Source organism: Rhipicephalus microplus, chromosome 3, assembly GCF_043290135.1.
Source record: "Rhipicephalus microplus isolate Deutch F79 chromosome 3, USDA_Rmic, whole genome shotgun sequence".
NCBI classification, from domain to species: Eukaryota; Metazoa; Arthropoda; class Arachnida; order Ixodida; family Ixodidae; genus Rhipicephalus; species Rhipicephalus microplus.
Window position 1 is genome coordinate 229907608 of NC_134702.1, and position 17261 is coordinate 229924868.

Below are 17261 nucleotides of genomic sequence, written 5' to 3' on the forward strand. Positions count from 1 at the left end.
ATTCGTCCGACAAAGCACCACTGTCTTCTCAAGACGAGAGTATGTCGCTGGCCGCCTCCCACAGTGCGTCGTCTTCAGTGCCATCCAGCGAGTTGCTGATGCAACATTTCTTGAAAGCATTTTCCACCATGGAATCCGGCAAGAAACGCCAGGCGGAAAGCACCCAGCCACAAACAGTCGCAAGCGGAGGCCTCTGTAGGCGGCCCGTAGGTGTCTTGGTGTCATCGCCGGACATCCACTCTTAGTATTCCAGCCGCACTCGGTCCTTCAACGGCTTGTTTAGCACAACATTGAGCAGCTGGAGGGTGGACGTCATACCACCTGGTATCACGGCGAGGTCCGTTTCCCCATCGCCGAGTGCGCGTTTCACTGCGTCGGTTAAGTGGCCACGATACGCATCCAACACCAGCAGGCTGCGAAGACGCAGCAGTGCACCTGGCCGACGGTTCCACACCACTCGTATCCATTCGAGCATCATGTCCTCGTCCATGTATCTCTTTTTGTTGGCGCGAACGACAACACCGGGCGGGAACACTTCCTTCGACATTGTCTTGCGTTTGAAAATGACGAAGGGCGGAAGCTTTCTACCATCTGCCGTGCATGCCAGCATGATGGTGAAGCGCGAGTGCTCGTTGCCAGTGGACAACAGCTTTACATCCTTGGCGCCGTGCTGCGTGATCATGGTCGACGAAGGCATGTCAAACCATTCGGGTGTCTTATCACCGTTGCCAATCTGCCTCATCATGTAGTCGTTTTGCTCCCGAAGCCGGTTCACAAAGCGCTGAAAGATTATGAACTTGTCCTCGAACTCCTCCGGCAACTTTTGACAGATGAATGTGCGCCGCCGGAGAGAAAATCTTTTGCGTCGCATAAATCGACGCACCCAAGAGCTCGGTGCACGAAACTCTTCTCTCGTGAGCCCAGCTTCTCGAGCGAGTTCCACGGCTTTCTTGCGAATGGTATCCATGGTCACTGGCAGCGAGCGCGCACGAACTTCCCGCACAAAGTCCGCTAGCTTATCCTTCAGCTGTGGATGAACGACACTTCGTCCACGAAATGACATTTTTCGAGGATTGCACATCTGGAGCTTCCCTTTCTGCGCCCTCCAATAGTGCACAGTTTTCTCTGATACACCAAAGCGGCGCTGAGCAGCCATATTCCCGTTCGCAGAAGCGAACGGGAATATCTTGTTTAAACGCAGCCGAGTACTGCCTCCTCGCACCGCTAGTCATATTCAGTGAACGAAAAAAAAAAAGGCCACTAAAAATGCAGCGCAATGTCAAGCGGAGCGAAAACTTGGAACAGATCGGAAGCAAATCACCAACACAAAGAAAACAGACAGAAAGAAAAAAAAAAAAAAACAGACTGCAATTGGATTGGGATGCGGATATGGCCGCATCCGGCTTCTCAACCACATGCAAGCCACATGTTGCCAGACAGCGTTCTACTTTCGGCTAGACACCGCTATATAAGACGAGGGGCAACTTCAGCTTATTATTTTATTGAAAATATCTCGACTTATATTCTGGTTCATACGGTAGGTACAGCGGCATCTTTTTCGCCTCCATTGAAATACAGCCACTGTGGCCAGGATTGAGGCCTGCGAACTTTCGGTCTGCATTCGACCACTATAACCATTGTGCCACCGTGCCAGCTTGTAAAATAGAGAAGCACCCAGTACAAAAAAAAGGCTTGTAAATGCAGTGTAGTTATTTAAAAAATTGCATTTATACCTAAGAGAACTATTCATATTGTTACGCACAAGGAGGACCAGGACGTATACGGCTGAAGGGGGCCGTTTATTTTGGTCGCGAAGAGAAGCGCCGGAGCGGCCAACAGGTTGATGATCCCAGTCTCGTCGTCTTCTTTCTCCCTCCAGCTTGGGGCAGCCAGCATGTTCACCCATCTTCGTTTTCTTCCAAGGCATGCGTAACAATATGAAAACACGATTAATAAATGAAATACAGTTAAATTTGCCTCTAACTAACCTCTATGGAAGGAATTCCTTCATAACGCATAACACAGAAGTTTCTCTATTTCCCGTCGGTACTCCATATGAGAACATGTATCTGCGACCTCTATGTGTCAAAGTAGAAGCGAAAACATCCTTGATATTGCTGCGAACGTAATAACAGACAGCGACGAAACGACGCCTTGCTTGCCCTCAGACCAGGACGCAAAAGCCCTCTTCTTTCTTCACTTCCAAGGGATTCCACCTACAGTTGATGGCTCATACCCATTACCTGTGACATTACTCCCTCTCCTCAAAAAGCATCGGCTCGATGCTGGTAATGAGCGTTGAGGAAAAAAAATGAGAAAGAAAAGATGCTACCATGGAACCCAACAACTCCGTCGTAAGGGAAAAAAATGGGCTGGCGTCATAGAGGTACTCAATAAAGAAAGGAGTAAGTACACAAGACAATAAAAAAAAACAAACCAAAGTGACAAAGGAATAGTCATTGCATGGTAAGTTAGTCCACGTTCGATGGATGACGCAAGAAATATGGCTCGAGTCTTGACACGTGCACCACATCACTTTCTGGAAACCGACGGGAACGGCTTGAGGCGCCCTCATGGAGAACTTCATACGTAATGTCACTGAGTCGGCGCAGAACTTTGTAAGGGCCGAAGTAGCGCCGAAGCAACTTCTCAGAGTGACCACGCTGTCGGATGGGAGTCCACACCCAACCCAAACTTCATCGCCTGGTTGAAAGGTAACCTCTCGGTGTGTAAGGTTGTAGCGGTGTGCGTCGGCAGTTTGGCGAGAATGAATACGGCATCGGGCGAGTTGACGGGCCTCCTCGGCACGTTGAGCGAACAATGCAGCGTCCGCGTTGAACATGCTCAAGTTGTTGGGAAGGAGCATTGCGTCGAGCATTGTAGTGACCTCTCGACCATGAACTAAGTGAAATGGGGTGAAAGCTGTACTCTCTTGGACTGCTGTATTGTAAGCAAAAGTTACGTGAGGGAGTATATCATCCCAGTTCTTGTGATCAACAGCCACATACATTGACAGCATATCTGCAATGGTCTTGTTCAACCGTTCAGTGAGTCCATTTGTTTGGGGTTGATAACCCGGGGTTTTGCGATGTTCTGTACCACTTAGTCTCAGCACTTCTTGAAGCATCTCTGCGGTGAAAGCTGTACCACGATCAGTAGTTATCACAGCTGGCGCTCCGTGATGAAGTACGATGCTGGTGACAAAAAACTGTGCGATTTCGGCTGCGGTAGCTTTGGGCAGGGCCTTTGTTTCGCTGTAACGAGATAAATAATCGGTGGCAACCACAATCCACCGGTTTATAGACGAGGTGGGAAATGAGCCGAGCAAGTCAATGCCGATTTGATGGAATGGTGTCTTCGGCGTGGCGATAGGCTGTAGTAGTCCTGCTGGTCGAACAGGTGGAGTCTTACGGCGTTGGCAGTTGCGGCATGTGCGGACGTACTGCTTGACTGTCTTCGCGAGGTGGGGCCAGTAGTATGAGCGGCGAATTCTTTCCAATGTGCGCGTGTAGCCAAGGTGTCCGGATAATGGTTCGTCAATAGCCGCTGCGTAGATCCATGGAAGAAAAGTAACGAGCATTGCGAATGCGGTCCAGCGAGTCGTCTATTCGTGGTAAAGGATACACGTCTTTCTTCGTGATCTTATTCAACTTTCGGCAGTCGGCGCAAAATCGCAGAGTACCATCTTTTTTCTTTACTAACACAACAGGGGACGCCCAGGGACTGGTCGATGGCTGGATGACATCGTCCTTGAGCATCTGCTGGACCTGTTGGCGTATAACGTCTTGTTCTTTTTGCGAGACTCTGTAGGCATGCTGTCAAATGGGTCTCTCGGTAGGCTCGGTGATGATACGATGCTTGGCAAGCGGTGTTTGGTTAACTTTCGCAGTCGTAGCGAAGCAGTCCCGAAATCAGCCGAGTAGCTTCAAAAGACGTTCCCGTTGTACAGACGGTAGACCCTGGTTTACGTCGAGAGTGCTTGCAAATGTCATGGCAGAATCGTCGCACGACGAAAGAGCAGATAATGTCGAGGGACCAGAGACGTCGGCAATATCCTCAAGGTATGCGATCGCAGTGTGTTTGGTAAGATGGCGATACTCCTCGCTGAAATTCGTGACTAATAGGCAAGCCTGCTTTCTACTGGGCTGAACAATACCTCGGGCAACGCAGATTTGTTGTGCAAAAAGTAGGGACTAATTTCCTTCTGCAATTACAGCATCGGGGACGTCTTGGTCACATTCAATGTTGATAAAAAGGCTGCTGCGGGGAGGCAGAGTAACAGATTCGGAGGATACACGTAGGGCAGCCTTCGATGAGCGGGCGTTTTCCGGTTCAGGATGAAACGGGTCCTCGAACGACACCTGCAAGTCTCGTAGGTCAATAATTGCGCCGTGTTCGCGAAGAAAGTCTAGCCCCAGAATGAGTGGACGGGAGCACACAGGTAATACGAGGAAAGACCCTGTGAAGGTCGAAGCACGAACTCGAACACGGGCTGTGCACATTCCAGTTGGCGTGACGAGGTGGCTTCCTGCCGTGCGCAACGGCGGTCCTTGCCAAGGGGTAGTTACCTTCCTCAGTTGGGATGCTAGGGCGCTGCTCATAACCGAATAATCGGCGCCGGTGTCAACGAGGGCAGTGACGATGTGATTATCGACGTGTACGGTGATGTCGGCGGAAACAGTCTTATGACTTTGGAAATGACTGGAAAGTCAGAACGTTCTTTGTCGGGTCTTTGCGTCGAAGGAGGTTCTTTGACAGTTCGTTGGGACGTGGCTTCACCCCCAGGAGCCGCGGTTTCTAGTTTCCCCTGTGGGGACTCGGTGACCGGCCTCTGAAAGGAGCATAAGATGACGAGGGAATGCTAAGTGACGTGGGGCGACGAGGTGATGGTGATCGGGATTGGGGGCGTTGACCAAGGCGAGGAGCTTGCTGGCCCGCAAGGTACGCTTCGATGTCGCGGGGACGCTCACCGTAACGCGGGCACCGAGCATCAGGGTGAAAGCCACGGAGACCAAGTTGGCGGGACTGGCAGTTACGGTAGACGTGACCCGCTTCGCCACAGTGGTAGCAGAGTGGACGGTTATCGGACGTACGCCACACGCTGGCCTTTGTGGCGTTCTGCCGCGATCCAGACGGACGATAAGTTGGTGCACTCGGAAACCTTGAGGTGGGTGGCGGAGTCGAAGAGGTGCCCTGGAATCGATGGCTAGCCTGATCCATTCTCCCCATGGTAGGATCAGGGCCATGTGGTGCAGGAGATCGCAGAGCCGCCGCATAAGTCAGCACAGGGGCCTCAGGCCTTGTTGGCGCGAGTTGGGTGACCACCTGTCGGATCTCATTTCGGATTAAGTCTGCGAGAGCACTTACAGGTGGTTGGGGTCCCGCTGCTTGGAGTTGGCGCAGCTCGTCCCGCACGATGCTTCTTATGAACTCAGCGAGGGCATGCCTCTCGCTGTCAGCCCCGATAAAGCATGCAGCAGGGGTCACGTTGTGGTGTTCATACTGTGACGACCTATACTGGAGAGTACGCTCCATTGTGGTTGCCTCATTTATGAACTCTGCCACAGTCGTCGGTGGATTGCGCACGAGTCCGGCGAAGAGCTGCTGTTTTACCCCACACATTAAATGCCGCACCTTCTTTTCCTCGGACATTGCAAGGTCAGCACGCTTGAAGAGTCAAAGCATGTCCTCGACAAACATCGAAACTTTCTCGTTGGGTGGTTGGTTCCGAGACGAGATAGCCTGCTCCGCTCTCTCTTTCCTTTCAGTGCTGCGGTACGCATCACGAAACTGTCGGCTGAACTCATGCCACGTCGCAAACGAACACTCGTCATTCTCGTACCACGTTTTGGCAGAGTCTTCTAACGCAAAGTAAACTTTCCGCAGCTTGTGAGCTTCATCCCATTCATTGATGTTGGCAACTCGATTGAAGTGGTCAAGCCAGTCGTCAACATCTTCATAAATGTCTCCATGAAATGAGCGTGGTGTTTGCGGCGCATGAAAAACATGCGGGAGAAAAGAATAGGCGTCGTTGGTTTGACTCGCCTGGTTGTTAGTTGAAGTTGCCATCTCGTCTTGAGAGAGGGGACCGTACTCCGGAGATAGTCCTCGCAGGCGGCAACTGCTTCTTGTCGTGGGAGCTATAGCTGTCTCCAAGTAGCTCGGTGTGTCGGCTGAAAATCTGCAGCCGAGGCACATTTACCCAGCACCTCCACCAGTGCCGCGAACGTAATAACAGACAGCGACCAAACAATGTCCTGCTTGCCCTCAGACCAGGACGCAAAAGCCTTCTTCTTTCTTCACTTCCAAGGGATTCCACCTACAGTTGATGGCTCATACCCATTACCTGTGACAATATAATGGATTCATGCTACTGACAGCCTAGGAATTCGGCCCCAAATTTTCTCATTTTGGCACGAACATGCATCTACTGCGGTTGCCCACCGACGACAGAGTTCGAAGTGGCGGCGTAACGGACAGTCCTGGTGACTGCAAGGCGAGCGCGAGCACTCGGTAGTGCGCAAGAGCGCGCGTTATGTTGGAACGCGGTCCAGCATCCCTTGAGCCTGCGTTGCCATTATTCTTGTCCCCGCAGATCCACGCACGTATGTGCTCTCCATTAAAAAAAAAAAAAAGACCTGCATAGGCAGTGCTACTCTTCGGTTGCTGCAGAAGTCTCTGAACTGCACTATGTTAAAGTGACACCTGATGATGGGTTTAAAAAAAATAGCAGTAATCTTGCTTCGTGTCATTACACTGGTATTTGGTGGTATCGCATGCCGTTCGCTTTTTGTTTTCAATGCAAAACATTGAAAACGAATAGGTTTTATTGCGCACGCATGAAGTGGCCCCCGACAGCGTTCGGTTTCGCCTTTTATTTTTGTAAAGTGGAGAGCCGTGTTGTCACTACCGAGGAGATGCTGGATTAGCTGCCGGAAAATGTCTAAAGTCACGGGGGCGATGACAGATCTTTGGAGTTCGACTCGTCCCGTGCTTTGTTCTCTCGCATCCCGTCGCAGGTTTGCTAGACCATGGTCTTCGTTCATTGCGAATGCAAGAAGTGGGGCACAGTACGTAACAGGGACTTTTTTTTTTTCCAGTTTTTCTGTCTTGTCTAGTGGCTAAGGTACTCGGCTGCTGACCCGCAGGTCGCGGGTTCAAATCCCGGCTGTGGCGGCTGCATTTCCGATGGAGGCGGAAATGTTGTAGGCCCGTGTACTCAGATTTGGGTGCACGTTAAAGAACCCCAGGTGGTCAAAATTTCCGGAGCCCTCCACTACGGCGTCTCTCATAATCAAATAGTGGTTTTGAGACGTTAAACACTACAAATCAATCAATCAACCAGTTTTTCTGTCTTTTTTGGGTTTTGTAGGCGAAAGAACTTGCGCCGTGTGACAATTTTGGGAGCTATTTATGTGTTTCCTCTTCAATAAACTTCCAGTTGCGAGCATGCGCCTGTGTTGTTTTTCTCTCCTCCAGTCCCTGTTCCGTACTGTGCCCCGCTACTTCCATTCACAGTGAACCATCACCAACTAGCCCAAATGGCAGTTTTGCTACTTTGTGTTAGCTCCAGCAATGTGACGGCACGTTGTCGACATGTGCTTCATGCATGTATACAACAGTATGTATGTATAGAGTGGGCATATAATTCCCCACTATATATATATATATATATATATATATATATATATATATATATTGCTACGTGCCAATGCATGGAGCTGAAGAAGACAAAGCAGATAGACTGGCATGAGCTAATCTGTGTGGCTGGCGCTGCTCGCCTAACCGGCTGTAAATACTTCGGTGACTACCCCTCTGAGTCAGTCTCCTTCCCGTAACATATTTGGGGGAGTTGTGCGATCCCCGTCCTCGCCACGGAACTCCGAAGCGGACGCTCCCTCGGGGCTTACAACATGACCACTCAAGACTCGGCTACATCCTCTCCGGTCGCTCCCCCTTCTGCCCGACCTGTCAACCCAGTGCCCGCAACAACTTTCGTGACGCTTCCCGCGCTCAAAGACCCTGGCGTGTTTTTGGGCAGCGAGGGTTCCAACGTCGACCAGTGGCTACGCCTCTACGAACGCGTCAGCACCACTTACAGGTGGGATCCCACTCTTATGCTCGCAAACGTCATTTTTTATCTCGACGGAACCCCTCGTGTTTGGTTTGATAACCACGAGCATGACATAACAAGCTGGGACAGCTTCAAGGCAAAGATCCGTGAGCTTTTTGGCAACATCTCTGGTCATCGTGAAGCTACGGAAAATGAGTTGTCGACTCGCGCACAATCTTCCACGGAGCCCTACATCGGTTATATTCAGGCTGTCCTTTCACTATGCCGCCAAGCTGACGAAAATGTCTGAACCTGACAAAGTTGCGCATATCCTAAAGGGTATCGCCGACGATGCGTTCAACTTGTTGGTATTCAACAATGTGTCATCTGGTGATGCGATCATTCAAGAATGCCGCCGGTTCCAACAAGCTAAAAGCAGACGCATCTCCCATCAGTTCCAGCGCCTCCCGAACACCACTGCGACGTCGTCGTGTCTCGACACATATCATCCACCAGACACCTGTGACAACTTGATGCGAATCGTCAGGCGGGAGCTTGAAGCGGCTGCTCCAGCTAAGGTGGGACCAAGGTCCCCTGACCCCTCTCCGCCAATTACGTTGCCTCTCATTCAAGCAGTCGTCCGGCAGGAAATCGCCAGCTTGGGAATTCACTCTATCTCACCGCCTCCCCGCACCGACTACCAGCCCCGATACACGCCTGCACGTCCCTTCCCGACCGGCTCTCCCTCAACGTTCCGTAATCCGTCCGCATGGCGAACACACAATGACAAGCCAATATGCTTCTCGCGTCACAGAATCGGGCACATTTCTCGCCATTGCAGAAGTCGCTGGGGTCCTCCTGCACAACTGTCCTCTCGTTCCTTCTGTGCACGTCCTGCCTATCGCCATGAGACCAGCCGCGACCATTTTGCCCAGGAACCTGCTTCTGAACACCGCTACTCCCGCTCTCCATCCCCCTAACGTCGCCAGTCTCGTTCTCCACAGCCCCGCCGACCATCTTCCCCCGCCTTCCCTTGAGGTTCCCCGATGGAAAACTAAGCGTTGCAACCCCCGCAGGTGGTGCTGCATCGCTCGGACTGACCGAAAATCCTCTTTTGACGATACCGACAAAACAGAACCTCATAGACGTACAAGTAGACGCTGTACATGTCACTGCTCTTGTTGACACCGGCGCCCAACTTTCCGTGATGACGAGTGATTTTCGCCGCAAGCTCAAGAAGGTTCTCACACCTGCGACCACTCAGTTCGTCCGTGTTGCGGATGGTGGAATAGCATCTATCATTGGAATGTGCTCCGCTCGTGTGAACATTGCGGATCGACACACAGTTGTTCTCTTCACCGTCCTTGATAAATGCCCCCACGACGTAATCTTAGGCCTCGACTTCCTGTCCGCGCATTCTGCCCTCATAGACTGTTCGACCAGTACGCTCCCTCTACACTTGCCTGCAACAGAACCTCTTACACAACGGCCGAGTCGCCTCTGCACAACGGGACACGCGCGCCTCCCTCCACAGACACTGACCTACATAGAGCTCGTCTCAATACCACCAGTTCCCGACGGTGACTATGTTCTGACCCCTATCACCGATGTTCTCATAAGCCATGGCATTACATTACCGCACACCATTCTGTCCGTCGCAGGAAATTCTACGTGCCTCCCAGTTGTCAACTTTAGCTTGACACCTCAAGTTTTCAAGTTTTGCCACGAGGGATCTCTTTGGCGTTGCTCTGCACCTTAGAAGACAATGCTGTAGATGTTTTCGCGATGGCCGCCCCTTCTGACCCCCACGCTCAACATCAATCTGCCACTTGCTTCAACAGCGCTATTACTTCGATGATCGCTTCCAACTTAACGCCGCAGCAGACTGATGAGCTCCACCGGGTTCTGCTGTCTTACATCGACGTTTTTGACATCAGCGGCTGTCCGTTGGGGAAAGCTACCGGTATGAGCCACCGCATAAACACTGGTAATGAGCATCCTATTCATAGGCGTCCATATCGGGTGTCGGCGGCCGAGCGTCACATCATCCAAAGTGAGGTCGACAAAATGCTCGCCAAGGACATCATTGAGCCATCCTGCAGTCCTTGGGCTTCTCCTGTAGTGCTAGTCCGCAAGAAAGACGGTGCATGGCGTTTCTGTGTGGATTATCGACATCTAAACAAAATTACCAAAAAAGACGTCTACCCTCTGCCACGAATAGATGATGCGCTTGATTGCCTCTATCGGTCCCACTATTTTTCCCCCATAGACCTTCGTTCCGGCTACTGGCAGATAGAGGTAGATGAAATGGACCGTGAAGACGGCATTCATCACCCCCGATGGCCTATGTCAGTTCAAGGTCATGCCCTTCGGCCTTTGTAACTCTCCAGCATCTTTCGAACGAGTGATGGACTCCCTGCTCAGAATATTCAAATGGTCCACCTGTTTGTGCTACTTGGACGACGTCATCGTCTTTTCACCAACATTTGAAACTCACATAGAGCGCCTCTCAGCCATCCTGGGAATCTTCCGTCGCGCTGGCCTGCAGCTCAACTTGTCCAAATGTCACTTTGGACGTCATCAAATCACAGTGCTTGGCCATTTAGTAGACGCCAATGGTGTACAACCAGACCCGGCAAAAATCAGCGCCGTTAAAAACTTTCCTGTACCACGATCTGCGAAGGATGTACGCAGCTTTATCGGACTATGCTCGTACTTCCGACGCTTAGTGAAAAATTTTGCGCACATAGCGAGGCCGCTTACGCAGATCCTCAAGAAAGAAGTCCCGTTTTCATGGGGCTCCAAAGAGGCTTCTGCGTTCTCGACTCTCGTCGCTCTTCTCACTACCCCTCCGATTCTCGCACACTTCAACCTTGCTGCCCCTACGGAAATCCGTACAGATGCAAGTGGGCATGGCATTGGTGCAGTGCTGGCTCGGAAACAACATGGCCATGATTGCGTTATTGCATATGCCAGCCGCCTCCTATCCGCCCCTGAACGTAACTATTCGATAACAGAGCGTAAGTGCTTGGCTCTTGTATGGGCGGTGGCGAAATTTCGACCTTATCTATACGGACGCCCATTTTCGGTAGTTACCAACCATCACGCACTCTGCTGGCTCAACTCTCTGAAAGATCCATCAGGCCGCCTTGGCCGCTGGGCTTTGCGCCTGCAAGAGTTTTCCTATTCGGTGGTCTACAAATCTGGCCACCTACACCGTGATGCCGATTGCCTCTCCCGGTACCCTGTCAATGATCGTGAGGACACTGACGAGCCCACGGAGAACTCTATTTTGTCAGTGTCCGACTTCCTTAATATTGGGGAAGAACAGAAGCGTGATCCAGAGCTGCTTGACATCATCTAGAAGGTTCTCACACCTGCGACCACTCAGTTCGTCCGTGAGGATCAGCCGTATGGGATCTTCCACAAATGATGCTTCCGTCCGCTACTTTGTCATTCAAAAGGGTGTGCTATACCGTCGCAATTTCCGACTAGACGGGCCCGACCTTCTCATTGTTGTGCCTAAGCATTTGCGCCGCTGTGTTCTCACCGAACTTCACGACGCTCCCACGGCTGGACACCTTGGTGTATCCCGCACGTACGAGCGCGTCCGGCGCCGTTTTTTCTGGCCAGGCCTTGCTCGTTCGGTACGCCGATACGTTGCCACGTGTGACCTATGCCAACGTCGTAAAACACCGTCGCTGCTACCCGCTGGCCATCTTCAACCAATTGACATACCCGCGGAACCATTTTACCGTGTTGGGTTAGACCTGCTTGGTCCTTTTCCCACATTAACATTGGGAAACAAATGGATAGCCGTTATTACAGACTACGCTACACGCTACGCTATTACGCGAGCTCTACCGACCAGCTGTGCAACCGACGTTGCTGTCTTCTTGTTACAGGACGTTATATTGATTCACGGTGCTCCGAGACAGCTTCTCACAGACCGTGGCCGTACATTTCTATCCCTAGTCATCGCCGACATTCTGCGTTCTTGTTCCACGCAACACACACTAACAACCGCTTACCACCCTCAAACAAACGGCCTCACGGAACGATTTAACCGCACTTTAACAAATATGCTCGCTATGTACGTGTCGCCCGACCACCGTGACTGGGACCTTGGCTTACCCTACGCAACTTTCGCGTATAATTCATCCCGTCACGACACAGCGGGCTTTTCGCCGTTCTACTTATTGCACGGAAGAGAGCCGACTTTACCACTGGACACAGTCATCTCAGCTCACACTTCGTACACCAGCGAGTATGCCCGCGATGCGATTGCGCGAGCCGATCATGCCCGTCAGCTCGCTCGCGCTCGGCTGATGGCGTCGCAAACCAACCAATGCCGTCAGTACGATGCGGAACATAGAGACGTACATTTCGCTCCCGGTACCCTCGTTTTACTCTGGTTCCCTCATCGTCGGCTGGGCCTATCCGAAAAACTTCTGTCTCATTACACGGGACCCTACCGTATATTGCGTCAAGTATTACGACCTTTAAAGCACTGCGATGGTGCCTCTGCTGCTGGGGGTCATGCTACGTGCCAGTGCATGGAGCTGAAGAAGACAAAGCAGATAGACTGGCACGAGCTAATCTGTTTGGCTGGCGCTGCTCGCCTAACCGGCTGTAAATACATCGGTGACTACCCCTCTGAGTCAGTCTCCTTCCCGTAACAATATATATATATATGTATATATATATATATATATTCGTATAGGAAAGAAGACGCACGTACGAAGTAATTTTATTTGACGTTTCGGCCGTGGGTCCGGCCTTCATCATGATGAAGGCCGGACCCACGGCCGAAACGTCAAATAAAATTACTTTGTACGTGCGTCTTCTTTCCTATACGAATAATATTTCCCGGACCCAGCATCACTTTTGTTTTTGGTATATATATATATATATATATATATATATATATATATATATATATATATATATATATATATATATATATATATATATATATATATACACACACCGTATTTACTCGATTCTACCGCGCCCTCCATTGTAACGCGCACCCGGTTTCCACGACGAAAAAAAAGTAAGACATTGATTGCAACGCGCACCCATTTTTCTTGTTGGCCCGCACGATCACACCACTCGGGAAAACGACTCCTTTCAGGAGCGTCTTCCGTTTAAATATGAGGTATGGGGGAAGCTTGTGCCTATCTGACGTGCAACGGAGCATTGCCGTCACTCTAGTTTTACCGTGGCCCGATGTCAGCTCGCGAACTTGTTTCGCCCCCTTCTTCTCGACGGTTGTGGTGCCAGGCATGTCGAAGTAAAGAGGCGTCTGATCGGCATTCCCGATTTGTCCAAGCAGGTAGCCGTTGTTGTGCCGCAAGTTTAGGACGAACCTCTGAAAACTGTTAAGCTTTTCTTCGTACTCCTCCGGCAAGTTTTGGCCCATGCCCGTTCGCTTTCGGAGGAAAAAAGCCGAAAGTTAGTGAGCCAGCACCTGCTCGCTTTGAACTGGCTCCGTGTTAGCCCCTTTTCTAAAGCTAACTGCATAGCCTGCACTTGGAGAAGTTCTGTCGTCACTGGCCGCTGTGCCGCTCGCTGCTCAAGCACATACTCGGTGAGCAGCTCTTCAATTTGCGGAAACCGACCCTTTTGTGGTCCACTGAAGCCTTTGCGTTAATCTTTGCTGTCGACAATCTTCTGCCTTTGTTTCCGCCAGTCCCGCACGCACGTTTTGGAAACTCCGAACGACCGCGATGCGGCCCGATTTACGTCCGTTTCGGCATCGCGAAGACTTTTCTTTTAAAAGCGGCATCGTGGTGCACTCGTCGAGTTTTTCGAGTCGGCCCTTCCATGCTGTTGATGCTAATTAACTACAAGATTACAAACTCCTCTGCACACGTACGAAGTGCCGCACATGGGAAACATATAGGCAGAAATGGCCGACGCGCCATGCCGAAGCACGTAGGGGGCGGCGATTTCGGAAATGCCAATGGCAATAGAATGATCGTATTCATTTTTTTTTCGAACTCGGTTCCAACGCGCATGCGATTTATGAACTCGCTTAACTGGAAAAAAAGGAGCGTGTTAGATTCGAGTAATTACGGTATATAGCCCACTTCATACATATAGAGTGGGCATATAATTCTTATTGCGATATAGCAGTTTTTATCGCTACTTGAATGTTTTATGTGAGCTCTGCCTTCAGCTGGCTTTTTTTTTCATTGCAATAGCAGTTATATGGATGCTCTCGGCTGAAGTTTGGCACAGGCGTCGCCCTCACTCACTGTATATGTATACGTATCTATATATATGAAAACTCGAGAAAGAAAAACATTCCAGAAAAAGACTTCGGTGCACGGAATAGAACATTGGACCTCTGAATTGTGTTTGCGAAGCGTTGGCCACTGAGCCCCGAAGCAGCACTTCCTTCAACGTTCAAATGGCAAGCTATATATATCTACCTCTTGCTGCTGGTGACCGGCATCCTTGGGGAACTATCGTGTTTTCAGCAATACCAGCAAAATGGCACAATGAGCGCGCATCGCCACATCATCATGACGTAGAGGCGCATGCTCTCATCTCTCACGCATACGTTGTCTTGCGAAAAGGGGGCAGGGTGGACGCTCACACTAGCGCTTATTTCGTGGTGGGACAATCGTACGTCTTGGCTGGCTTTGGGCTTTTACCGGAACGATTCTGTTGTAGTTACTGGGTGCACAAAGGTCACTGCAATCGCCGCACAGTCTCAGTTTGCCAAGAGGGCGCGCTTTACAGACAAAGCGTAGTAACACCTGAAACTCTTATTCTTGTTCATTTGTACTTGTGAGTACGTTCTGTGCGTCAATTTTGCGTGATAAACACTGGGCACGTTTTAATGTGCTTGCCATTCTGTGCGTAACCTTCCAATTTGTTGATATTGTGTTAATTGCTTCACCGTTGCGGCAAAGCTGTGACTTTTAATTGTTTGTTTCATTGCTGAATTTTCGTTCTGAAATTGTGTATCGCGAAAACCTGCTCGTAACGAATATTTTGGGGAATTTGGCAGTTTCATTATATCCAAGTTTAAGTGTATCAAGAAATTTGCTGCTGGAGCATTGAGCGTGAAGGTGTGTAGAAGCTTAAAGGAAAATGAGTACAAAAGATTAAAATCTGGAAGTTAATGAATGTATTGTGTATGAAGATTACACGTGGTTGCCTCTACACAGTTATTCTCAAATTAGATAGCAACAAGAAGTTCTACGCAATAGAATTGGCTTGCCCCTTATATAAACAGTACCTCAGGTAGTCATAATTACTAATCTGAAGTCCCCTTTTATTCCCCAATATTTTATATCATACTCCATAATCGGATGTTGGTTCTGTCTGTAAGGTCCCAGAATAATCTTACATCATGAACTCGGTTTGTCCGAATATCAACAATTCAAAAACACAAATGAATGAAGTGTTACATTAAATTTTTCTGTGTTTTCCCTGGGAAAGTGGAGGGTTTTAAGAAATATTGATCGGAATTTGTGGCAGTCGCTTAGTGCAATCGAATGAGCCTACTCGATGTCCTTGAAAAGCAGAACTAAACAATTGCAGCACAATCATTTTCCTGGGAATTCGTTCTGTCACATGCATTACTTGGAACATGATTCGGAAGAAACTAAAAAGTAGAACACGCTTCAAGTCACAGGTGTAAGAACTTGAGGATTTTCACTAATAACTTAATTTCATAACTCATAATTGCTGAAGTGATACGAACAGTGATTTTTGATTGCAGGAGAACCCCAAAAACTTGCCTGTGGAGAAGATGCTTGAAACAGTTGTGGGACTTTTGGGAAGGACTACTGGTCGAGTACAGGTATGCCAACAAAGAGAAGCTTCACTACTTATGGTATTGCATACTAAAAAGCTCTCTATGCATGTGCAGTCTTTGGGAAACTGTATTCTGAAAGAAAGCTTACCCCTGACCCTTCTTATTAATTTTATTGCATGACGTTGTGCAAGTTTATATCTCTCTTTTTAACATTGTCTGTTAGTGCTTTAGTGAACGCTAAGTATGAAACGCCTTGTGCAAAAAAAACTGTTGTAAAAGATTTCTCGTGTGCCAGGGATGAAAGTGTGCTTGACTATTTCGAAATTTGAGTGATTTTAATGGCTCTGATGCTGCTGACTTATGGACGAGGTTTAAGGAAATATGTACTTATTGCCTCAATAACTTTATACCAAACAAAGTTAGGAAAACTCGTAAAAACAATCCCTGGATCACGCGCGATGTTTTGCACGCGAAAAAAAAAGTCAAGCGTTTGAAGCGTAAAGCTGCCTGTCCGAGTATTATCGGTGTTGCGCAGTCTAACCTTAAAGATGCCGTGGTGTGCTCAAGGCGACGTTATTTTGAACAGACCCTGCCAGACTTTATTCGCTCCGCTCGGCATAAATTTTGGACTTTCCTGCGCAAAAAGAAAAAAACAATTCAACTAATGCTACATGAGGGTATCGCCATCACTGATAAGCATAGCATTGCTGAAAACTTCAATAAGTATTTTCATAGCATTTTTCTTAAATATGATGATCCAATGCCTTGCTCCGTATTATCTTCCGCAAGCGAAGCTGATATTGTCTCACAGCCTGGCGCATTTTCTATGTTGTTGAACCGCAAAACGAAAGCGTCAACCGGTCCTGATGGCATTCCGAATATTTTTTTGCGCCGCTATGCTGAAATCATATCCCAATTTTTAGTAATCATTTTTCGAGCATCTCTTTTGTCTGGTGTTGTACGTGAGAATTGGAAATTAGCCCGCATAGTTCCAGTATTTAAAAAAGGCGACGAGACGCTGTTTACTAATTACCGTCCAATCTCTCTGACTTCTTGTTGTAAACTTCTAGAACACATTGTAGCCGACTACATTATAAATTTTTTAAACAGAAACAACTTATTATCTGACTGTCAACACGGCTTCAGAAAAGGATTTTCCACGGTCACGCAACTCACTTCTATTGTTCATGACTTTGCTAGCATTCTTGATAAAACTGGTCAAGTTGATGTTATTTTTCTAGACTTCCAAAAAGCCTTTGATTTAGTTTCCCATGTTCATTTAATGCACAAGTTAAAAGTGATAGGTCTTCCAGCTTTTGTAACCAATTGGATCTCTTCCTACTTGTCGAACCGCTTCCAATATGTTTGCATCGATGATCATTCCTCTACTCGGCTTCCTGTTCTTTCGGGTGTTCCACAAGGCAGCGTATT

General features: G+C 49.1%; 1 protein-coding gene across 1 annotated transcript in view; it reads left to right on the forward strand.

The window, feature by feature from the left end:
- Positions 1 to 17261, forward strand: part of LOC119167548 (lethal (3) 80Fj) — a 331845-nt gene that overhangs the window by 132539 nt on the left and 182045 nt on the right. Inside the window, exon 25 of the mRNA XM_037419055.2 lies at positions 15795 to 15875. Within this exon, the coding sequence (XP_037274952.2) occupies positions 15795 to 15875 (81 nt within the window). The remainder of the gene's footprint in view (positions 1 to 15794; positions 15876 to 17261) is intronic.